General features: G+C 46.0%; 2 protein-coding genes across 2 annotated transcripts; one reads left to right on the top strand and one right to left on the bottom strand.

The window, feature by feature from the left end:
- Window position 1: 1 nt before the first annotated feature.
- Window positions 2-2,719, bottom strand: mad2l1bp (MAD2L1 binding protein). The gene is made up of 3 exons (XM_070841554.1): window positions 2,332-2,719; window positions 942-1,219; window positions 2-866 (listed from the first exon to the last, which is right to left on the bottom strand). The coding sequence occupies exons 1-3, from the start codon at window positions 2,717-2,719 to the stop codon at window positions 339-341; spliced, it is 1,194 nt and encodes a 397-aa protein (XP_070697655.1). The 3' UTR covers window positions 2-338.
- Window positions 2,720-3,529: 810 nt separating this feature from the next.
- Window positions 3,530-24,669, top strand: kif16bb (kinesin family member 16Bb). The gene is given in 22 exon segments (XM_070841551.1): window positions 3,530-3,576; window positions 3,660-3,708; window positions 3,781-3,912; window positions 4,018-4,134; window positions 4,862-4,959; window positions 7,040-7,155; window positions 7,240-7,382; window positions 7,697-7,865; window positions 8,126-8,251; window positions 8,356-8,531; window positions 8,643-8,708; window positions 8,795-8,854; window positions 14,415-14,534; window positions 14,686-14,737; window positions 14,836-14,973; window positions 16,264-16,346; window positions 17,699-17,793; window positions 20,799-20,960; window positions 21,765-21,846; window positions 22,518-23,306; window positions 23,784-24,298; window positions 24,300-24,669. Coding segments are annotated over 22 exon segments (3,705 nt in total).
- Window positions 24,670-24,967: the final 298 nt, after the last annotated feature.

The raw sequence follows: 24,967 nt of genomic DNA, 5'->3' as shown, positions 1-24,967 counted from the left end.
TGTGTTCTGTGTTTAACATCCTTAAAAAAGTGATATTTCATGTAAAACATTCATAAATATTAATAATAATACACAATGTTCTCAGACTTCACAACAGATTCTCTCAGGGTTTCAGACTATAAGGAGGAGAATACACTACGGCGCTCGTTAATAAACCCACTGCAGTTTGAAGGGACATACTTTTAATAACAGGTAGAAAAAATAAACTCATAATTCATTAAAATGTCGACCGCTCCATTCAAAAATTCAAGTTCAAAATTTGCCTGAACCACCATTAAAACTGGATCTTCGTATACAGAATCCAGAAAAAGAGCTCCAATCTTTCTGCTACGCCGCCCTCAGCTTTTCGGGTCAAAGCCCTTGATAGTCATGGGCGCCTGAAACCAAACATAATCCTGCCAGTCTGAGCCGTCTGGTCCCCTACAGGCGCTGGGATCAGTAGACAGAGCAATAACCCGGTTCTTTACACGGGTCGGCACCTTAAATTGTAGTTTAGGGCGGAACCAACAAACACCGCAATCCCTGTGAGCCAGCGCCAAGACCGTGGTGGGCATTAACCGAACCGGCCTGGTGTCAGACAGAAGGTCGGCCACAAAAAGAGTGCGGAAGAGCTGCCTCAAGCACGAGGACACCCTCAGGCACTGATCTCCAGCAGCCACTACCAGAGCCTCCATGTTGATCTCATAGAGCTCTTTGGGGAGGATGAGGGACCCACCCATCAGCAGCAGCACCCGGGGCACCGTGCTGAGGGAAAACAGCACCTCCAGCTGCTGCAGCACCTCCTCCAGCTCCTGGAGCGTCTGCTGACACCTGCGCCAGTCCATGTCTGCACACTGCATCGGCCTCCGCCTCACTGCGTCTCTGTCCTGAAAACCAGACACTTGGCGTTAATCTCAAATTCACAGTATTTGGCGTGCACCGCGACCGTTTCTCCTGTTCACCTGCACTGAGGCCTGCTGGTTCTTCTGGGAGTACACCAGCTGGTCGTACGTCATGGGTAGCTGCTGTCTCTGATACAGGATGCATTTGAGGATCTCGCTGACGAAGCGGCAGCAGCCGTCCTGAGTTACCGTCCCGGGGAAGACCACGCTCACATGCCCTTCCTCCAGCGCTCTTCTCACCACCTCGGTATCTCCGTCCTCTGAGTTACTGTGCCGTTTACTGGCCGTCACGCTGGAGTCTTGCAAACAACTCTGAGTGCCCTTTTCTTGGGTGTTTTCTGTCCAAATGATGAGCAGAATAATGTCATTAGTGTGAGCAATGGACCCGTTCTGCTCAATTTTAGCTAAATGTTAATGAAATCTAGCGAGGTCGGTGTTCTAATGAAGACATTGTCCCCGTTCCCCCCGTGAGCTCAACAAACAGCTTCTGTCTGGCTGTGCACAAACAGACACTCAGCTTACAAAGTTACACCATCAGCAAAATATAAAAGCATAATTCAAAGTGAACCTTTCAGACTCAGTTATATTATATTACTGGATTATAAATGTTGATGTAGCTGGTCATGGTTTGCTGGACAGTTTAATATAAAACTAAGAATCATATTGTCTTTGTTGACCCTCATGTTTCTAAGCTAAATGTGTATCCTCACAGTAATGAGAGCAGCAACGTGCTGCAACAAACCATTAGTTCTAAACAACTGTACTGAATTAACAGCCAACTGGTTCATAAAGATTAATCAGTTTGAGTCGTTCTCTGAGAAAGAAAAAGGTCAAACTCATCTGAGTCCAGCTTCTTAAATGTGAATATGTTCTGGTTTCTTTCCTCCTCTGTGACAGTAAACTGAGTGTACTTCAGGTGTGGACATTTGAGGAAACACTGATTCACATTTTCTCACATTTTATGGACCAAACAAACTAACTGATTGAGAAACTAATCACCAGATTACTCAACAGTGATGGTCCTTAAAGGTGACTAATGTCCTGTTTTCTATATTATATATTCAGTTTTACAACGTTTTAAAGAAAACAGAAAGGACCATCACAACCAGGACACTGGAGTCAGACAATAGTTGGATCCTTTGCTTCATATTGTTGATGGTTAATCAATTAATCGATTAATATAATCACTATTTCAGCTCTAAACTACTTTAGTGCACTTCTGTGTGTTTAGTTTCTTTCCACAGGAGGTTTGAGTTAAATGTGCATCATGTTGATGTAAATAACTAAACACACATGTTAAAGAACAGAGTGTTGTTCCTGCCATCAGCATTAATAATAGAATAATAATATTATTAACAGAATAACCTCTGAGGTCTGAGGAAGATGCTAACTAGCAGTTAGCATCGCTGCCGTAAGGCCCCGTCAGGTGAACCAGGCAGATCAAGCTCACCTGAGGTGAAGGTGTCTGGGGGGGGCAGGCCGGTGTTTTCTTTCTCCTCACTGCTGTCCGCTCCTTGTTGGTCTGTACTGAGTGCAGGTAAAGGTGTGTTAGCGGCCTGTCGCCCTGAAGTTGAGCCGTCGGGGACATTTTGTAACGTTTGGACGTCACTTGTTATATTCGCTTCTTCCGCGGTGCCGGAATCCGTTTCCGCTGAAAACGAAAGGCGCCTCTTTATCTCATTTTCCCCGCCGGTGAAAGCAGACTTACTGTCCGTGACTCCGGAGTTTGAAGTTACTTTAAATGTGTCTGAATCTTCTGCCATGTTTTGAATGTCCCCGCCGGCTCCTGCCCGCACTGCATCATGGGAAAAGTCAATAGACAGCAATGCTGCGTTCATGGTACATGGAAATATTCGAAAAACAACCTTCCCTTTGTAAATGCTGTTAGCCCGGCTGTTACGTGCCAATAAATACATCAAAATACGTTTAGCGGGAGGCTAGGATTGTAGGTGATCAATGCATGTATGGCTTGCTGAATGTTGAACGTCAGTAGATGAAAAGCGTCATTTCAAACGAGGCTTTGAATTAACCTCTAGCACGGAAGAGTGCTTCACTCAAGAAAATGTGCTAAAATGTAGATCAGAAGCTTACTGAAGGTTTATTGATCATTTAAATCATCGTTTGAAGGCCTGAAATCGATGTGTGCATCACACCAAGGAATGAAATTGTTTGACGTTGTGTTGAAGATCTGCTGCCGGTTTTTCCCTGTGTGCCGCAAATGCAACATTTGGACTCGTACGTTTAAATAGACACACACACACACACACACACACACACAGTTTCTAAACCAATTAAAGATGATTTAAGTCTGTTTCTTTCCATTGCTGTAAGCGGGCTTGATATTCACCCCATGATATGATATTATTTATCTTAGTGGAAGATCATTTGAGTGCAAACAGATTATAAAACCACCAGAGCTCCATCACGAAAGGGCACTTTAAAACAACAACAACATCTGTTTCCAGCTTATCAATTGGTAGCACACCCCAGTGATTAGTTTGTGTGCTGCAGGAGAAAATGAGTGCGGGGCTCAGGTGTGATAATCAGGTGTGAAATGCGTTGTATTGATGAGCACGCGGATGCCAGACTCCACTTTCAAAGCGGGAGGGAGCAGAGAGCAGAGAGGAGGGAGGGGTGGCTGATTAATCATGGCCTCAGTGAGGGTGGCAGTCCGAGTCCGTCCGCTGAACAAACGGTAAGCAGACAGACTGCTGACACGTCCTCCATCCTCCATCCTCCATCCTCCTGCACACACACTCACTGTCACTGTCACCGCAGAGAGAAGCAGCTGTCATCGAGGCTGATAATTCGTGTGAAGGGCAACACTGCATCTATTCATAAGGTGTGTGATGACACGGTGGGAGCTCAGCACGCTGCAGTAAATGAAGGTTGTGTTAAGAGTGTGCATTTGAATCTGCAGCCTTCGCCCACCGGAGGGGATGAGCTCAAGGACAGAGGGAAGATCTTTTCTTTTGACTTCTCTTATGATTCAACTGACAGAAGAAGCCCCACATTTGCATCCCAGGAGAGGGTATCTGCACCCTCCTCTCTGCTGCCTTCTGCATAACTTTGTTTGTATTATTGCAGTGGGTGTGCACACGTGGTGTTTTAACTGACCCTCTCTGTGCTGCTTCAGATTTTTAATGACTTGGGGTCCGATGTCCTGAAAGCTGCCTTTGAGGGTTTCAACGTGTGTGTGTTTGCCTACGGCCAGACGGGCTCAGGAAAGTCCTACACCATGATGGGTCCCACAGTAAGGCTTCCTCACCGCTCCTACAGAGGTCAAAGTGCCTTTTCTGATTTACCCTGGGAGGTGGCCATGCTGTAAACATTTTTAGGTCATTTCCAACATGCAGGCCACATATTTCCTGTAAAAAAGCCCCTCAGTCATCACCCAGTATCACAGTCAGTGCTCAGAGCAGCGTACAGGGCAGACTGCTCCAGTCATGCCAACACATTAGAGACAGACTGATGGCAGCCTCATCAGACGTCCCTCCCCCTCTCTCCATTTATCTCCATGTTTCTCCCCACTAATCAGAAAATGTGATGAGGGCAGCAGCCCACAGCTTTCCTCCCCTCACCTTGCACAGCAGTTGGAAATTTCACATCACCAGTGAGGTTTCTGCTTGTCTACCAGGAGACTTGTGCAAGGTCATCAGCCGAGCTGCTGTCGACATCCCAGATAATTATATATGGCTCTTAATGCTTACTATCTGTTACTTTGTAATTAAAACAAGAGGGCATGCAGCTCGGAGTGGAATTGCTTTTATGCTTCAGTAAGTTCGTATCAGATGAGCTGTTGTTGGTGTTGTTCAGCAGTCTTTGCATGTGCTGACTTCTATCATAGACATCCAGACCGAGAGGACGTAATAGAAGCTAAATTAAATTGTCATTTAAAAGTACACCATGAGTAACACCATCATTTTGTAATGAGAGTTTTAAATGCAACATTTTCTCCTTCTTTTTTTTTAAAGTGTCAGGAAGATAAAGGTTTAATCCCACGGATCTGCGAAGGCTTGTTCAGTGAGATATCTCAGAGAAGAGAGGGCGAAGCCGTGTCGCTCCGAACAGAAGTCAGGTGAGACGCCGTCAGACACACAGTGATGGTTCCTCTTAAAGTCCTGCTGCAGGACCGTTTCATCAATCATTAAACCTTCAGATACTCAGTCTTCTGGACTGTATTTGGCTCTGAGCAGCAGGGAGGCAGACTGGTGAGGAGAACTGGTTCATGGCAAACTGTTCTGTTAGCAGCACTGAACTCAAAGCTGATGGTGGTGATGCCCTTTAAATCACTGTAGTGAAACAGTCTGAACTATTGGTGCTAGTGCTGAAAGACAACTGCAAACCTGGTGATTCTTGTATTACCAGCACAGATCTCATAATGCAGGAGTTTAGAGAACCTCAGAGAGCCTTAACTAAACATTAACTTGTGCTATTTTCTACCAGCTGACCGTGACGACGAAGCCTTTTTGGGTTTATGAGTTGTTACCCGTCTTTGTGTGTGTGTGTGTGTGTGTTTCGGCCTCTGCAGTGTCCCCAAACATGAGAGGTTTACCACCTAAGAACTAGAGCCCAAACCCTCCTGTCCTGTATTTGTCGGGGCTTTCATACAGTGTTATGGTCTTAATATTAATCTAGACATGATGGCCAAGCAGTAAAAAGGCATTAATTTCACTTGGGTCACAGTTTTCCTAAGTTGTGACTATTCCAGCTGACAGTGATGCAGTCCCTTCTTAAATCCACAAAGACAACATTAAGGCTTTATTACTATAATCATGTGTAATGATCAAACTCCCAGATGATATCTGGGCTCATCACAATCTGTTTTGTGGCTACGCGTCCCAGCTCTTCTGCTAAATGATGATGTCGAGAGATAAAATTGAGGATTTTAAGCATATCGAGTTACTGTGAAACCATTTTGGGGATCTTTTATTGTCATGTGTATGATTGCAGGAAGCATTTGTTGGCAATTAAATTCACAAACACTGAATACAAAAACAGTGCTGTTGCATCTGTGTAGGAAAAAATGTTGGGGGGGCTTAAGGATCTAAGAAATGGATATAGACACATAAAATAGTGCTGCGGCTGTGATACAGGGAGACAGTATGATGAAATATAAAGGGAGGCAGCCCAGGGGAGCAACAGTAACGTGTGAGATGTATTTATATTATGTGTGTGTTTGTTTCACACACACACACACACTACAGGAAGTAGACGGGATGTGATAATTATTAAAAAATGCTTTTACACTCCTGTTGCACACAACATAGATGCAGTGACCACAGCAGCCTCATCTAAAGCTTCAGAGCTCAAACAAACTAAGTTACCTGATGATTCTACAAAAATGAAACTGCTGGGAATAATCAGGAAGGACGTGTGTGTGTGTGTGTGTGTGTGTGTGTGTGTGTGTGTGTGTGTGTGTGTGTGTGTGTGTGTGTGTGTGTGTGTGTGTGTGTGTGTGTGTGTGTGTGTGTGTGTGTGTGTGTGTGTGTGTGTGTGTGTGTGTGTGTGTGTGTGTGTGTGTGTGTGTGTGTGTGTGTGTGTGACTGACTCCTGAACATGTTTCTGAGGAGAGTCTGTCGTCTATTTTGGTTGAAGAGTATTGGTCATATAATATTCATGAGGTTTCAGTAGCTGGAGTCATATGGAAGTGCCTTGATAATCCCTGTTAATATTAATATAATGGCAGCTATGCCTCCAGGCATTTAGAAACCATCTAGTATTGTAACCCGTCTGAGTTCTTGACACTGTGCTAGAAAGCGGCCTGCACGGCTCCATCCACAGGATATGGTCTCTGCCATTTCATTACTGTCACGCTCTCATAAAGCCTAATTGCTCCAAGCCTTGCATTGTTTTTAAATCAGCCACTCAGAATAGTCCTTTAGCCCCTGGCACACACCCACTGCAGTATGGATTGAAGTGCTCTGCTCAAACCTACTTTGCATATGTTTGTTTATTCATTGTCAAGGCGAGCAGAAGAATGCATGCACAATAACTTGGCTCTAAATCTGTTCATAATAGACAGTGAATGGGAACTTGTTTTGTTCTCATTTGGTGCTCTGCCATTCGCATATCAACACTGACATCCTTTATTAATTTTTGCCTTTGTGTACAATCTTGGATCAAATTTTGCATTTGTGTTTCTGTGGTGGCACCAGCTATGTGGAGATCTATAATGAACGTGTGCACGACCTTCTCAAGAAGAGAAGTGCTCCCACGGATGGTGGAGGCCTGAGAGTGAGGGAGCACCCCAGGAATGGGCCCTACGTGGAGAGTAAGACAGTTTTATTCACCTCGTGTCCATCTCGGCCGAGTTTGTATGAAATCTAATACAGAAACGACGACAATGTGTGTCTAGATCTGTCCAAGCACTCCATACACAGCCACGGCGACATGGAGGACCTGATTGTTCTCGGCGATGCCAACCGCACCACAGCCAGCACGGGAATGAACGAGTGCAGCAGCCGCTCCCACGCCATCCTCACCATCAGCTTCACCCAGGTGAGCTGCAGCGCCGCTCTGCCTCGTGCTTCCAGTTTGCGTTGGGGTAAACATCTCTAAAGTTTCTCTGAAAGTCTTTGGGTGTTAGCACAGGCCATCCCTCAAGAGCTCTAATTAGCCTTGTTTATGCGTTTTGTGTAATGATAATCTTTAGCATGTTTTTTCCATCTTCAAAGGCTTCTCGTTTTTCTTCTTTTCCATCTTAAGTAGCACTTTTGTCGTGATACCGCCCGTACGCCTAAGTATTCCTCTGTGAGGCTGCCTCTTTTGAACTAAACAGAGATTGCTCAGTAATGTTTTTTTTCATGCCACAGGCGTGGTTTGATCCGGAGTTCCCACGTGAGACGCTGAGTAAGATCCACCTGGTGGACTTGGCAGGCAGTGAGAGAGCTGATGCAACGTGCACCACAGGCACCAGGCTGAAGGAAGGTGCCAACATCAACAAATCCCTGGTGACCCTGGGAAGTGTGATCTCGGCTCTGGGTAAATGGCAGCTACAAGATGGCTGTCGCACCACGATACCACGTCTTTATCTATTATTGAGCCAGTCAGCTCAATAATAGATGGAGAAGACTGACTTTTCTTTAGTTTGCTGTGGACTCGCCCTCCTATTTCAAAAATAAAACACAGGTTACTTTTCTAGTTCACCTGTTATGCAGCAGTTTATGATGACACATCTCCTATATTACTGGAACGCTCCCCCTTTTCTCTGAGTCAGTCTTTTCTTTTCTGTGACCCCCCAGCTGACCTCAGCGTGGGAGGACAGTCGGCAAAAAAGAAGCAGATCTTCATTCCCTACAGAGACTCTGTGCTGACATGGCTACTAAAAGACAGCCTGGGTGGAAACTCCATCACTACTATGATTGCGAGTATGTGCTGCTAATGTGAGCTGTGCTGACAATAAAGCGTTTCAGGCTGTACACCCCAGGTCTGAAATATAAAACTGTCACTGTGCCTTCCTCCCTGCCGGCAGCTGTTTCTCCTGCTCATGTGAACTACGGGGAGACCCTGAGTACTCTGCGCTACGCCAGCCGAGCTAAACGCATCGTGAACACGCCGTCGGTGAACGAAGACGGCAGCGTGAAGGTGATCAGAGAGCTGCGGGCAGAGGTCACCAGGCTGCGGAGGCTGCTAGAAGAAACCACTCAGGTTCCTACACTTGTTGGAGCTCACGTAAAAGGCCATCAAGGATAGAACAACATGTCTGTCAGTCTCTTGGTCTGGAGGTTATATGGGGTTGTCTTCTCACTCCTGCTCCAGGTTTCCCTCGGGGAGCTGTCTGCTTCTGTGGAGGCAGAAGAGGAGCTTCACCAGAATGAGGAAAAGGTGGGTCATCCTCTGCCAGATGGAAACGGCTGTTCTGATGCTCTCCTCTGTAAGTAATACTCCTGCTACTCCTGCTGCCCCCCCAGGTTCTAGCACTGACCAAGCAGTGGACCGGCAAATGGGTCGAGACTCAGAATATTCTGCAGGTACAACCATTAATTTGTGTCTAAACTGTCCTCCACAACAAAAACATGCACAGATGCTGCACAAACCTACAAAACAGAGTTTTAAAACTGAAAGAGGAAACACAATCTACAAATTAATTCCTTAAATTCATATAAATGTGCTGCCCTGCTTGCTTTTTTTTTTGTCTTCGGTGTCTGACTGAGCCCACCAGATGGCCCCACATGTGCCTGAGCTTGACACCTCCACAATACTTCTAGCCAGAAGCAACAGGACTTAAAACGAGTGTTTAGAATAAAGAGCTCATTGATAAAGAGGCCAAGTGAGCCTCGGCGTAAATATCCTGGGGCCAATTTAACGTTGGTTAGACTCATAAAAGTGTGGGATTCTTGGCCGTGATGGAGAGGATAACTGAACAACAAGGAGAACGGCTCAATGAGAGGCTTCGTTTCATTGATGTAGTTCATCAACAAAGACTTAAAGCAGTAAAATCGTTTGACGTCTAAACTTTTTTTCCTTTTGTACAGAGTTGGGTAAACATTTCAGAATAAAGCGTGAGGTGTGCTTGTTAATATATATTCTCTGGTTTATTGTGTCTAAACAGGCAGTTTGTTAGGTGCCCTTGACGCTTATGTCTTTGTTACTTGTTTTCTATGGCCCCATTTTCAGTTTGGCAGAATGCTATAAAGACTTTGTGTTTCATTTTTATGATGATGCCATTTGAAGCCAGGTTCAAAAGGATGTATGTGAGCTAAATAGAAGGCCACTGAGCGTGTGGAGGTTTGCTGTATTAATGTTAACGTCCACAAACGTGTGTCTGCAGTAATGACATCCTACCAGCGGGGGGCACTGCAGGTCTGAACAGCCGCAGCCACTTGATGCAGTAGAAAGTGAAATGAGAGCAGAGTCGACCTGGCATTCAAATTTAATTTTCCATCTATTTATTTAGATTTAAATGGCATCCAAAAGCAGACTTCTTGTACTGATCGTGGAGTTGGTGTGTGTGTGTGTGACAGTGTTTGGGGAGACGAAGAGAAACAGAACAGACATTCCCTCCCCTTCAACCCAATATGGTTTCTCCGAGGCTGGGACTGTGTGGCAGCATCCTCGCAAGATGCCAAGCTGCAACAACAAAATGCCACCGTTTGCCAAGCCAGAGTTTACACTGAGCACTTTTCCTCTGTTGAATTTGTGCCCAACCTCCCAAATAACACCAAATGTCATCTGTTTTGGACTCCTCGTACTCGGCCAAGTAGCCTGTTGCATTATGCATTGAACTGTGAAGCCTGCCAGCCCTGAAAAGTACGAGATGACTTCTTGTCTTCTGTCACGCATGCGAGCTGTACATTCTCTATATGTGTTTCTGCTTGGGGTTACACTGTTGTGTGTTGATCTGGCTTTTAACAGCAGTGTGAATCTCCACCAGTGATCCTGCACCAGAACACCAGAGTAAGAGCTCAGATTGTTTTGGTGAAGCTCCACGTTGAACTGTGTGAGGATTTTAAATACCCGACACATGAATGTCGACTTTGTTGGATAATTAATATTCTATTCTGTATGGTGGTTAGCAGGTGACATTTAGTGGCTCGACAGCCCTTTATTCACGACCGTGTATTGGAACTCATTAGCAGCTGTCACTGTGCCTAATTAAGAGGTCTTGATTATTGGCATATGGCACTTTCGTTTCTGGCTGTCCAGCATATTAATTAAAGTTACATTCTTGTAAATCAGTTTGCATGTTGAGGCGGTGGTGGCTTCACGCTCAGAGGCAGCATCGTCCATCTCTTCTGGCAGAATTACGCCTCGTCCAGACCTGTGCCCGTCCACGGAGAAGCACCTGCTGTGATGCATGATGCAATGTGACACCCAGGTGAAAAGGCCACTGTACTGGTGACCAGCAGGCGCGCTCCTGTTGCCCAACTCTTAAGTGTTTGATGAATGACTTTATAGATTTGACATTTGTCTTCCTGTGCATTTGCATTCTGCCCGTGTGAAAAATGATAAGTGGGATTCCTGCATGGACCGCTGCACAGATATTACAGGTGCTCAGGCCTCTCAGCCCCGGTTTGAACCTGGTGGTTCCAAAATTCAGCACACGTACATAAACAGTCCTAATCACACTGGTGGAATTTGTTTAAAGTAGATTTCTGTTTGAACAAATGGGTTTTCTCTTTGGTTCTGATATAATCCAACCTCCATGTTTAAGTGAGTGGTGCTCTACACAGTGTGTGCTCTCTATCTCTAGCACATGGCCTCTCCAAGTCCTCAAGTCTCATATACTTTGTGTTTAATTCAGCTGATGCCGTTGCTGAGAGCTAGATGAAAATTTCTGCTCGGGCCGTAAGGAGACAAGTTGACCACGAGCGGTGTAAACAGAATTTTGAATTCTGTATTCAAAGCAGATTTAGAATGCAAAGTTATTCATCGTCAGCTTCCCAGATTGGTTACAGGGCATGTGGGAAAGAGAAAGTAGTTAATATAAGATGGATTCCACAGCAGCCTCTTACCAGGCCGAGACGGCAACAGATCGAGAGAACAAAACAGGCAGGAAGAGGGTAAAGTGAAATGTTCTCCTGCAAGGGGGCACACACACACACACACACACACACACACTCACACACACTCACACACACACACACACACACACACAGTAATTCTACTCTATGAGTGCGGTTGCTCTCTGCCCCCCCCAGCCACCCTCTCAGGCCTCCTTGTACCAGAGTGGTGGGAGGAACCTCCATTTCAGTACGATAAAATGAGCCACAGTGTTTCTTTGATCCTCGCTCTCTTTGTGTTTCCTAAACATGCTACAATCAGCACAAAGACACAACTTAAGCCCCGAACGCTCCGAGCTCTGGCTCCGGCTCTGTTTAATGTCAGTTTACCTCATACTGTCAGCAGTTGTACATCATGGTTAGTCATAGCACTTCATGACCTTTACACATTCTTATCTGCAGCGTTCCTTTGATTCGTGGCGTGCCGGCAAAGCGTGGCTCCAAACTAGATTGACTTTCCTAATTTAATTCATGAAAAATGGTTATTATTCAGCCGCGTTTGAGACACTGTGGCTGTCATTCATGTGCACCAGGGCTAAAATATCCTTGGCAGGGCCCTAAAATCAGCTGTACTTGATAACACAGTAGAGTTAGCTGACTGATTAGGAGCCCAGAAGTGCTTTTATCAGGTTGAATCTCTCTAGTTTTTAACCACAAGTTGCATGTATGTCAACACACTGATGGCTGCAGTGCATGTCGCGCTAATTAGACGCACACCAACACATTCATATTACAACCAAGCGAAAGGGTTTGTGCCATCTTGAAAACCGGCCATGTGATTGACTTTGATGTGTGTGTTAAGTTTTAAGAGCAGCATTCTGGGATACGAGCGCAGCTCTTTCAAGGAAATTAACCTTTTAATGTAACAGAGAAATTGAAATGCAGACGTTCTTTAGTTCTGGATTCAGTATCTGCTTATCTGCTCCACTTGATGTGGCTGATGGGCAGTCAGTTAATATGCATTTCAAAACACTGCCATACTATTCTTTCCTAAGTCGGGAACCTGAACTGTCAAAGTGCTGAGAAAAATCCATTAAAGTCTGCCCAAACACAGATGATGGCTTTTAATGGAAGCCTAAATGCTGCCTGAGCCTGGCTGCTGGTCTAGGCCACAGTTAATTACAGTATGCTCACCAGCTGCCTCAATCTGAATGCAGACGTTTTTTTGTCCTCATAGCACACACACACACACACACACACACACACACACACACTCTCTGACTGGATGTGGTGGAGTGCAACTTTTTGTGGTATGTGTGCGAATGTGAGGAGAAAATAAGAGGATCTCATCTGTTCCTGTTGTCTGAGGAAAGTGACACAGTGCATTAATCTGCCAGGCTGCTCCTCACCTCTAATGAAGTCTGTGAAGAATCCCTTTTAATTAAGTACAGGGGCTGGGGTCGATGCCGCTCCTTCTTCATTAGAAAAAAGGATTTCTCTCGTCTCAGAGCTGCCAATGAGTGAGGTGGTGCTGCTGGTGGACCCGTCTCTCACTTCACGGTTCAGTCTATACAGAAGAGAGCAGGAGGAGGTTGAAAGAGAGGGGAACTAGTTTATGCAGAGTGTTGCCTCTGAATCCTCTATATGTGAGATTTTCTGCTCTGCCTCTTGGGGAGGTACTTATGTTAATCCAAGGCAATGTGAGGCATTAGTCCACCATCTTAACAGAAGAGTCATACTTGGGTAGACTCTGGGTTATTGAAACACAGTCTTTGCCCTGGGAAGAAAAGGTTAGCGGCCTCAAACACTTGCCTGGAGAGTTAAATTTCTCTTTATGGCTTAATTCAGTGTGTCCTATGAACCAAACAGGTCATCCAAGGCTACGTATCTAATTTCGTGTGGAAAAATTGGCAAATTAACAGCTCAACAAAGCCCCTGTGTCTGCAGCCTGTCTGGACGCTTCTGAAGATGAACTCACACCATTTTTAGCCGCGTTAGAAATGGAAATAACACTAAATGACATTTTTAAAGTTTTTATTCTTATAAGTTGAATGAATATGGCTGCAAGGTGGTGTGATTCATGCTTTTACATTTCCTCGGCAACAATAGTTGGAGGCAGTGAAGCGGCGGGTGGAGCAGATCAGAGGGTGTGAGGGTAGCCCCTTCCTGTGATTTAGAAATGGCTTTCGAGCATTAAATCAATTTCCCTACTTATCGCATTTCTGTAGAGAGGTGCCGTAACACCATTTAAATACATATTTAGCAGGGATTTCTGGACAAGCAGAATGGATTCATGCATTAACTTCTGTGATGTAACTGATGTTTCCGTACGTGTCACCTGCAGTAACAGTCGGTGGTGAAATATGGACGTTCAAATGTTTCCTTCATTGATATTTATGCAAACGCTTCGTGTGTTTGATGGAGGGAAAATTGAACAGGCCCCTTTTTTTTTGAAATAGTCTTATAACGTTTAGTTTTTCTAACCCTGCTGGCTAAATAAATATAATGAATGAAAGCTGTAATGTTGTTCTAAAGCTATGGAATGATTTTCACTTGGCCCACCAGTCACAGGATTGACTTCAGTGTGACCTTCCATACAGCTCTACTATATATACACAGGCGCGCTGTAAATGATGTGCAGCTGGCAGCGCTTTGTTGCTATTATCTAAAGTTGACATACTTTACAAGCTTGGGAGTATTTTAGTAGCAACACAGTGTTGGCTGCTGTGCATCTATAAAGGCAATGGTGCATGGTCTACGGCCCACATGTGTATGTGTGGGCGGTGGCTCTGCATCTGTTTTCGCTCGCTGAACACAATGTACAGTTTGACTCTCTCCACGATAATCTGAATGATTTATTGCCTCTTTCTTGCCGTTAGCCAGTCTGCTGCTTCATGGCGACACATGGTTGGGGCGCTGCTATTCTGCTTGGCCTTCAGGCGAGGAAGAGCAGTCATAAAGAATTCAGTTTTCTGCTGGTTGCCATTAAATGTCTGTCAGCATTTTTATTTCATATTGTCACTCCACTACAGGCTTCTGAATGAGCTTTCTTTCTTTTTTTCATGGTACATTGTCTCTTGTCCAATAGGAGGAGACTGTGGCTCTGAGGAGGGAGGGCAGCGGAGTGGTCCTGGACTGCCAGTTACCTCATCTGATAGGAATTGATGAAGATCTGCTTGGCACAGGAATCATCCTGTATTATTTGAAAGTAAATGTGAATTATATGAAGTTCAAATGATCCAAAGTCCTTTATATTTCTGAAATTAGTGACAGCCAAGGTCCGACGCTTTTGTTAACGGCTCTGCTTGTCAAACAGCAGCGTGCATGTTGCATGATGACCTTTTTAATGTCCCCTGTAGGAGGGCAGGACTCTGATCGGGAGAGAAGAAGCATCATGGCGTCAGGATATTGGTACGTCGAGGTTACGACTCATTCCCAGCTGCCGTTTTCCACTGGACTGAAAATAAGCAGCATTTCTTTGAATGCTTTCATATTTAATTGTACTGCAGGGCTTCAGAGGCCCCCGCTCCTCGGTGAACAGTGTGTGCTTGAGAACCGTGCTGGGACCGTGACTCTGATCCCTCAGGATGGTGCACTGTGTTCAGTCAGTGGCTCTGTGGTAACTGAGCCCTGCCAGCTGACTCAGGGTAAGCATTTCTACAGAGCTAATATGCTCCTGATATTCTTTAATGAAGGCTGGGAGGGGGCAGGTCTGCCGCCATGAGGACTTCTCCTCAGATTCACTATTATTCGTCTGATAGGAGCCAATAGCTCTTTCATCCGTTTTGGTTGCAGTTATATGAGATCACTGCATCACATGTGCAAATGAAATCCACTTTATGTCCCTGGCTTCCCTACGGCAGCACACTCAGGGCATGAGTGGATTGTGAACACAGCACTCCACAGGGCAGATGCCATTCCTCTTACTAAACATTTTGAAGGGCGAGAGGCCCCGGACAAAGCTCCAGACAAAGCCCCCAGGCCCTCCATTTAATTGGCAGATGGAGTTGATAGGGCCGACAGGTTTGAAATGGGCCAGAGCATTAACCTTTCAAAGGACAGAGTCAAGCGGAGCCGATACTCCTGCCCTCCTGAGCAGACTCTGCTCACCAGGGCTGGGAGCTCTCCCCGCTCGCTGCCTCCTCATCCGCACGGCTTTGCTTTCCAGAGATAAAAACTGCACACAGGCGGCACAGGGCCCGGCTACGCTAGTCTCTTTTATAACCATTTCAATTTATCCAATATCCCCTTCAGAAACGGGCGCATCTGAAGCTATTTTCTTGAACAAATGATAGTAATTTTCAGTCCAACAGCAGCTGGAATCCATCACCGGCTGCCCTCTCAGGTGCTTTGTCACTCGTCAGAAGTCATTAGTAGTAGCAAGATTAGTGTTTGCTGTGCTGGGAGAGGAGGAGGAGAATGGAGAGGAGGCCTCGAGTAAATCTGTGGATGTGGCCATGTGAGCGCGAGTCTGATAAATAAACCTTAATATTACTTCAATTCCATAGCTTTACAAGGCTTCTGAAGTCTCCTCGGACCATTTTCTCTGGCAGCGACCTCGACCAGAGGGATAATTTACCAATCACACCGCGGATTGTGTCCTTCATGGCAATGCGTCCACTTTACCTCAGCAGAGAAAAATGCTGGAGAACTTTTGTGCCATTTGTCAACTTTTCCCCAAGTTCAGTGCAGAGACAATCCCACAGTGACGGGAAGATTCCCACGGCCGAAGTCTTTGCTCGTCACCTTTCTGTGCGTTCTATACATACAATGCTGCACCTCCAGTGTCTTCCTGGCAGACTGGGCACCGCTGGGATCACTCGAATCTGTCATGAAACACATTCAGCTTCTCAGAGTAATGCATCGCTCGCTGGTTTGGTGTTTAAGCTGCTGAGTGGTTTGGTAATCTGCCTCTTTGTTTCATGCTTTCCCTCTAGGTGCCATCATACAGCTAGGAAAAGGCGTCACACTCCGGTTTAACCACCCGGCTAAAGCTGCTCAGCTCGGAGAGAAATGCCAGGTACACACAGTGCCTGCTACCTTTCTGCTGTCTCTCTAAAGCTCAGGAAGCCTCTCTCTGAAAAGATGCTGCCTCAACTGCATTGTCTGCTGGTGATTTTGTCAGTATCATGTACTCATGTTGAACTCTTGCTCACACTTCGCTCCACAGCAGCACCACTGTGATCCCTTCAGATTCCTCCTGATCACAATAAGAGCCACTGCTGCTTGTTTTTTCCTGTTTAGCATGAAGCGCCACTGCTTCTTTCTCATTCATTGGTCACAAAAACAGCTCCAGACCTGCACATCACAGACAGTCTCTCACAGCCCTGAACTGTTTTCAACCTTAGAAAAGCTCTCTGCTCCTCCTGAGAGGACGACAGGTGCAGCCGCTTTCAAAACTGGCTGCTTTTTGTCCAGCATGCAACAGCTCCCTCTTGGCTTTCATTCACTTTGATGCGTTTTTGAGGAAGCATTGTGTGAAAGTGCCCTTTTTTAATCCCGAGGAATCACATACCAGTGTTTCTACTAATTACTTTATGTCTGAGTGTCCTTAAAGTCTGAGTGTGTGTAAGAAGACCGATCTGTGAGGGTTTATAGGTCATACACCAGCGTTTGTAAGTTTGTGTTTCTTGGCAACAGCTACATCACAAACAAAGAGACAGTTCAAACCAAATCTGAAAACTGAAGTGCATTTATAAGTAAAATAAATGAAGTTGTTTATGAAAGAAAAGGACTTGATCAGTGAATAGACTCTAAAGCCTCCTCCTGTGCTTTATCACACTCTGAGTCATAAAATGGATTTGCACACCATTTTATAGACACAGCTGTACTTGTGGCTTTTGACAGCTTTCTGCTCTCTGCATTAGTGAAAATTGCACACTATTACAGCCAACTCAAACACAGGCCCCGCCGTGGTTCCAAGAAGAGCCCGTCCCATTCATTTTTAACATCGATTCCAAATGAGATGTTCTCGAGAGTTCTCAGTCTGAATATGTGCTAGTTCACCGCAAATGTACCTCCTGTTTTTTTCCCTGAGTGGAAATACAGTGCTAAAGATAAACTGCATGGAGCCACAAGAATGGACCTGGTTGTGCACTACAGCTGCTCTCAACCCTTTAATTTTAGGAATATGTGATAGTTTCATGCTACTTAGTCTCAGTTTTGGAGCCTCTTTGATTTACCAGATATAAGATGTTGACATTTCTCCAAATGTTGTCAGAGCCCTCCAATCCTCTGATCCTCTTATGTTGTATGAAAGCAGTTTATACTCAAATTAAAGTATTGTGTAATTGAAAACTGCCTACGGTAGATTTACTCATTTCCGACACTCTGACAGATTTTCCTTTCGCTGTCTCTTTCTGTTGCCTGCAGAACGGGCCGCTGTCTGCCTCCAGCCTGTCCCGTACTGACGTGCCCAAAACCACAGCGAATCTGTCCGAAGTGATGCTGCAAGATCCAAATCCAGGGTGAGACGAGCAGACGTGTGCAGTCGCTCCCTACTCTCTGTGACCCGATCCTAACTGAGCCCGCTGCACCTCAATCTGCACGGCTCACCTGCTGGTTGAGCAGCGTTCATCGGGCACACAGACCAAATCAAAGCCATAAATCATGGCAGCCTTTCTGTGAGCAGAGGTGGAAACATGCAAAAAGCCATTATGAAGTGCTGAGAAAGTGAAAACCATCATGTATCCTACAACATGTGTCCCAAAACAGCCTCTAGTTCTGTAGGTGGTGAACTGCCTCGGGTCCCTGCAGTGCGCTAGAAGTTGAAGTGCACTGTAATTCAATTATTTATATTGGGGAAAAGCACTGATTGGAAGTGACATCATTGCACTCGTGCTTTGACAAAATGTGAAAATGATCTGTAGAAAACTGCAGTTTGCATTCTTGTCTGTGTTTGTGACCCGTCATCAGCCGTGGACTGTTTCAAACCAAACCCACGTCCACACTTGGCCAGCTCTGCCTGGAGGGGTTCTTTCTCTGCTCATTTCATCAAGGACTCTTTGGCAGTTGACCTGTGTGAACTTGTTGACAGCAGACTAACGTCCCAGCACATTTTCAGGGGTGATGGCGAATGATATGAGCTGCTGTTTCGCCAAGTTAGCTTCTTTTTTCCCAGGCGAGAAAAGAACCAATATATGGTCAATACATCAGATTCATGTCTTTTCTGGTTGTGAGGGAGAGTCATGGGGAAACGCTCTGACCCCAGAATGCCTTTTGGTAATTTAGTGGTGGCACTGACGTCTGATTAGCTTTTTAAACAGAAGATATGCTTCCGTAGGTGCAGCGGTGGTTTGCATTGTTGCCTCACAGGGAGAAGGCTTCAGGCTGGAGTTTGCGTGCTCTCCCTGCGCTTGTGTGGATTCTCTCCAGTTAACCTGCATGTCTGTAGACTGTGGGAGGAAGCTGGTGACTCTAAATTGCCTGCAGGTGTGGATGTGAGTGGATGGATGGATTGTTATGCTTTACTAAAGTTTGGTCTGAGTGGAAACCAAATACTGGGCTCTATGTTTGGTTCCTTATTGGTAACATGTTGCCACACTTTTCACAGAAATAGTAAATGTATATAAATTAACAGGATAGTTTATGGTATTAAAATGTATTATAAAAATACTCACTGGCCGCCTCATCAGATTATTAGGGAGTTAAAGTGATTAGTCATATTAGTGATTTGACTGATCTCCCAGTGAAACCAGGTGAAAACTGATCTTTCTACCCGGTAACTACTGGGCGACAGGTCATTGATCTGTCAGTGTCCCAGCGTTCATCGAATTAGTGCCCGCTATCCAATTCACTCTCCAGTGACTGCTGTGATTCCACCCCCACCCTCTGCTGGTTTCTCATGATCTGATAACCCTGATGTTTTACAGCATGTGGAGCTGTCTGACATGTAATTTCCCTCACAGTGTAGTTTCTCCAAAAAGCGGCGCCTCTTCTCAGGTGATTCATATGGCTTTCAGTCTTAGCACCTGCCGCCCTGTTACCATACCCCCCCCCTCCCCGCCATAAGTCTACTGCACAGCCACGGGGTTCATTATGCTGCATCAGAAACACTCGGTTTATGTGTGAAAGTGGAACTGCAGAGTGGGCGGAAGATGCAGGAGAATTGAAGTCAGCAGGAGTCTGTGGTGGACGGAGCCTCGGACAGCTTGACGGGTGTTAATGGTGTATCAGGACTGTCAGATGCTTTTTACACTGTAGAAAATGTACAATGTAGAGGTGAAGATGGCAAAATACACTTTATGAGTGTATTATGAGTTTTAGTTTTTGCAGAACACACACCATCATCTATGAAACGGTGCTTTCAGCTGATATTCATGCCATTTTTTTACCTACTCCTGGCTTACTGAGCCGTCATCTGTTCAAGCACTGGAGACACGAGCAGTGAGGGAATTAGATATGTATTCCACCCTGGTTGTACTAAACCCCCCCGCAGCAAGGACAGAATTGATCTTTCAGTTTGCACAATTGTCTTGAAAATAACCCTCAGTGGAAAATGAGAGTAAATAATTAGAATTCAAGTGGCGGCTGTAGATATCTGTTGGGCTGTGGGAGCGACACCTGATATCAATGAGCTGACCTGCTGTTGCTTGAGGGGGTGCAGCGCTGCAACAAAAGCAACCTGCTCGTTTATCGGCGTCATCAGTTGGATCAGACAGGAAGAAGCTAACTGCACTAACAAAGGCTGACCTGCAGATCTTTGATTCACTGAGTGCAGACTTCATGTCATCCAGCGTTCGTACTAAACACGCAGTGGAGAAAATCAAACAAAATGTATTATTATTGGTTATGGAAACGTAACAGGAGCACGTAGGAGAGGACAGAGAGGTTCTTACTGTGTAAGAATTCATGACTGTCCACAAGATCCACTTTTTATCTTTTGTAGTAAAAGCTGGCCCACTAGCTTTTATTCATTCCTTTATTAAATGGACCGTGTAACAGAGACGGCCTGTTTGAAGCCAAGTTGAAATTCATCTCTTTCAGACCCAGTGAGTCTGAACTCCCACTGATGAAGGGGTCGGCTGGTGTCTGACCTGTGCAGCTTTTAATGTCCACCTCAGCTCTGAAAGTCTGCCATCTGATGACCCTCTCTGTGTCCTCCATCTCTGGCCCAACAGCTTTTCTGTTCGTCTGTTCTGACCACCAACAGGCTGCTATTAGGAGCTTGAATCTCCTGAAATAGTGTTTTTACTCTGGCTAACATCAGTCACTCTTAAGGCCTCTTGCCACCAGCTTTAGTGCAGCTGGAACAATCTTACCTACAAACCTATCGAGCTCTAAAGGCTGTGGCTGCTTTCTTTTCGGTGCCACTTTGATTAAGCTGTTCTTTCAACTGTTCAGGTGCCTCTTTCAAATGTCATTAAACAGCCACAAAATTGGAAGATGAATTGAAAATATAGCACAAAATGTGTTTTAAGGATGTAGGACTCATGAAACCTGTGTGTGTTTGCATGTATGATGTGTTAACTAGGAGGAGGATGGAAGGGGAGTTCAGCCAGCAGGAGGTGGAATGGCAGCGGGTCCAAGAAAGCCTGAACAGATGCAACCTGAGCATCAAAAGACCTTCAAAGGACAACAGTGGGGCTCCCCGACAGAAGACAACGAGGGCAGAGATGGAAGAGACTGGCAACGGGTGAGTTTTTGTGGGGAGGAGAGCTGTGTTCTCTGTAGTTAATGAGCAGGTTTGTTAACCGTCATTCCACAACAAGAACACAGTAAATCTCTGCATGTGAGCAGGATGTGTGACAGAAAAAATGGTATTAGGAAAATGTGGTCAGCTTCTTAGACTGGGAATCCCAGATCAGTGTTCCTCCATTTATTCATGTGAGCAGACAAACATGGCTGAGTACAGGAGGACCTCTGCACTGATCCTCAGGATCTGCAGAAATCCTTTAATCGTCACGAGGACCTGCACTGTGTTCCTCTTGTTGATGTTGTCAATGCTTTAGCGCTCCCACTTTCCCCCCTCATCAACCTGCCACAACAGACAAAGCTCAGCCAAAGCCGCTGTTTACTGTCAGAAATCGTTCTGAGCTGTATATTTGGTTTCTGCTCCCCTCTCCAGTGTGCTGAGTATTGTATGTAAATCCTCAAATCAACATGCACAGATTCTATTTAATTTCACAGCTAGTAGAGTGGCTCTAATCTCATCCAGCCATTTGGGCTGTTTGCTTTTCAAATCTAATGGATGGTTTTTGTGGGGGGGAGGTGGGGGGGTTGTTGTGGTCTCATCTTTTGCCTGCAAACTGAAGTCCTCAGTGTCACATCACAGCAAATAATGAAATCTACTTGGTAAACAAAGAGCCTGGCAGCGTGTTTAAGCATATAAACACATCTGCATTGTACAAATTCTTCCTCATGTCGAGACACAATTTCTGTTTTTCTGATTAGAATATAAAATGTATTTTATTCTTGTGTCTCCGTCGTCCTTTTTCAGCCACATGGACCTTCTGGCTGCACAGTCCAAAGTGCCGAGCAGCTGTCTCACCTCTGCGACAACAGAGACGCTCACGACTACAGTATGTATTCACACTTTATCCTCCACAGACTCAGCACGCCACAAAATGGATATTAGGGTTCGATCAGTAAATCACGGCTTAAATAAGAAACTGAATAAGGCGTAAATACGCAAATGCAAATGCTGAGATCCTGTTCTGCACCTTTTGTTTATTGAGATACTACACTGCCACTGTGCAAGTGAAGTACTCGTCCCTTATGTCTTTGCAAAATAGAGCAAATGTCAATACCTACCCCCCCCGCCCCCCTCCAGCCAGGCCCAATAGAGATTTTTATGAGGCATGAAATACTTCTTCCCTTGGCTTGTTGTCTTTGTTTATTATGCACATATTTAAAGCCTATTACACTTTCCTGTAGGGGTTTCAAAGAAGATGACACTCATTTTCTGAAAACATATTGCAATGAGAGCACTTTTGAAATATCTCTGTTTATACCTTGTTCCTGTTCTTCACTCCTCCGTGCCTGTGCATGAATTTATGAATTCAGATATAATTGAATACATAAATAAATGTATGTTTTTAAAGGGGCCGGGTGAAATAGTTAGTGTAGTTCCTTCTCAGCAATGGTCGTAATCTTGTCATGAACCAAACTGGATTTTTGAATCACTGTTTGAAAAATGTTATTTCCCCTCATTGTTTCCCTTTTTCTCACCCACCTACACAATATAAACTAGGCCATACCTGGAAAATATCCTGTCCCTCACACTAGTTGTGAGCTGGATGGAGACGTACTGCAGGGTGTGGTGAGCACTGGGGACGGCTGGGAGCAGGAGAGGGACTTGTGTCATAAATCAGGGCCAGAGCTCATGTCTGAGAGGCCGTGGAGAAAAGCTCAGAGTGCGGCTGCAGTCGCAAGTTATAAGAGGGAGGAGGTTTGGTCAGGGGATGCCAGCCTCCAGCAGACAAGTGTCCTGGGCCTGGGTGATGGATGTGTCATGAAGCCAGAGGGGAATGCTAACGAGATCCAAGGTGTCGCGGCTGACTGCTACGAGGGGAGACCTGGCTCTAGTGGGAGCTCATTAGGCAGCATGTCCCACCTGCTGAGCAGCAGAGGAAGGAGCTCCACGCCTGTCCTCCCACAGACCAGCGCTCGTTCTCAGCTCGACAGAAAGCCTCTCAGCAGTCAGGCGGCCCGCTGTCCACCTGAGGAAACTACCTCCGAGGGCCAGTTCGGCTGTGGAGAGATGGATGAATCTGGAGTTTGGGAGGAGATCCCGGGAGTGAGTGTGACGGAGGCTGCAGGAGCGCCAGTTCAGGACTCCGGGCTGGGCTCTCTGGTCAGCACGGTGTCTTGGATTGTCCAGGATGCAGGTCGACTCCTTTGGAGCTCTCTCACAGTATTGCAGCAAGTGAGGGAGGAGGGACTAAACCCTGTTGGGGCCCGCTGGGCCGGCCGTGTTGTGTCTCTGCTCAGGGAAAGTACTGTTCTGTCTGCTGTGAAGGACAGTCGGATCTTCTCCACGGTTAACGGGAGCTTTGTTCAAGGACAGTTATATTTTTTCCATGGTGAAAGATCTACCTCTCATGCAGCACACCCAGATGGAGATAACTCAAAACCTTCAGCCCGAGGAGGCAGCTCAGATGATTCAGGGCTGCATTAAATCTGACGCCTCAAACTCCCTGTGCTGCCGCCAACAAAAACCTTTAGCAAGGCAGATGTATTGCCACTAACCCCGGGAGATGTGTGTAATAGGAGTAAGAGTCTCGGGGATCTGTGGTTACGAGGGCAGAACATGGCTGATATTCAGGTGGAACAGGGACACAAACTGATTACAGATGCGAAACGCATCAGTGGAGATGAGGCTGCACCTGAAGACAAAAATCTGGCATCGAAGAACAAAAACAATGTTCACATGGTTTGTCAAACATTGATAGAATTTCCTGATTCCCTTTTGAACCTGCAAACTCTGCCACTGCTCAGCCTCATCTACACTTTGCAGTCCATCATCTCTACCTCAGTGCTCTCCTCCCAGAAGGTCGTAGGTCTCTACTGGCTGAATGTTGCTAAATGCAGCCGACCTGAGCCCAGTCCTGCCCTCCTGGTCCCGGTGGAGACCGGCCTCTATGCCCTGACCTCTGACTCTGGGCTCCTGGGGTTGTTCCATCACCTCCCTTTGTTGCATCTGAAGGAGGTGCAGATAAGCCTAGCGGGCCACAGTCTGCGTCTAATGGGCCCCACAGAGGAGAGCATCCTGAGTGTCTGCACCCTCAGCCAGAGGCTTACCAAACAGCTGGGATCAAACAGAGTCTCTCAGCACCCTCTCCTCCATGGAGACTTGATGAGGATGTCTTTAGACTGGCGGGTCGACGTCCCCGACATGCTGCTGGATGCTGGTTTAAGGGTTTGCTGCCAGTTCCAGAGGAGTCTTGCTGATCTGGTTTACCTCATTCATTGCAACATGGATCAAGAGACGGTCGCTCTGGGAGAGGTGCAGCTGCTACTGTACACAGGTGTACTGCACCGAGGCTCTGGCCCAGCTTTTACTCACTGATACCCACCTTGGCCTCGTGCAGGAGGATGTCGTCTTTCACCCGCCTCCGCGCTCTGTTACCATAGCGCCCTGCATTCCCCAATTCCACAACTTGACTCTTCGCCGGCGCTCAGATGTGCGCTGCGTGCTGGTGCATGAGGATGAGCGCGGTGCTGTCAGACTGGATATAATCCTGGCAAATGTGAGGGGCAGGGGTCACCCTGAACGCGTGACTAAGGCGGCCGTCCCGCCTGCACATGCTTCAGATTCACGTCCGCATGCAGAGGTGTGGAAATTAACTTTCAGTTGCTCCTCTGAGGCAGCCTGTCTGATTAATCACTTGTCAAACGTCTGATCAAGGACTGAACAGCCAGTAATGAACAGCCCAGCTTGAAAACACTCACTCAGAGGGATCAATGGTAAAAGTGCATCCCAACCAGACAGTGCAAAGGACAGAGCTTCACTGGGAAACCACTGAAAACTGACCTGTTGTGAAGTTTGTCATTTTAATGTTGCTGAATATTTTATCTTTAAAACTCATAAGTTTCCTTTGTTGCATTGTTCCTTTAATCCCAAACCCCCCACTGGTATTTTTGACAGTTTAATGAGGGATGAGGTTCAACGTTGAGGATTAAAAACATGTTTGTACCAGT

The sequence above is a fragment of the Pempheris klunzingeri genome, chromosome 12 (assembly GCF_042242105.1).
Source record: "Pempheris klunzingeri isolate RE-2024b chromosome 12, fPemKlu1.hap1, whole genome shotgun sequence".
NCBI classification, from domain to species: Eukaryota; Metazoa; Chordata; class Actinopteri; order Acropomatiformes; family Pempheridae; genus Pempheris; species Pempheris klunzingeri.
The sequence above is the reverse complement of the archived record's forward strand: the minus strand, read 5'-3'. Positions and strand labels throughout refer to the sequence as shown.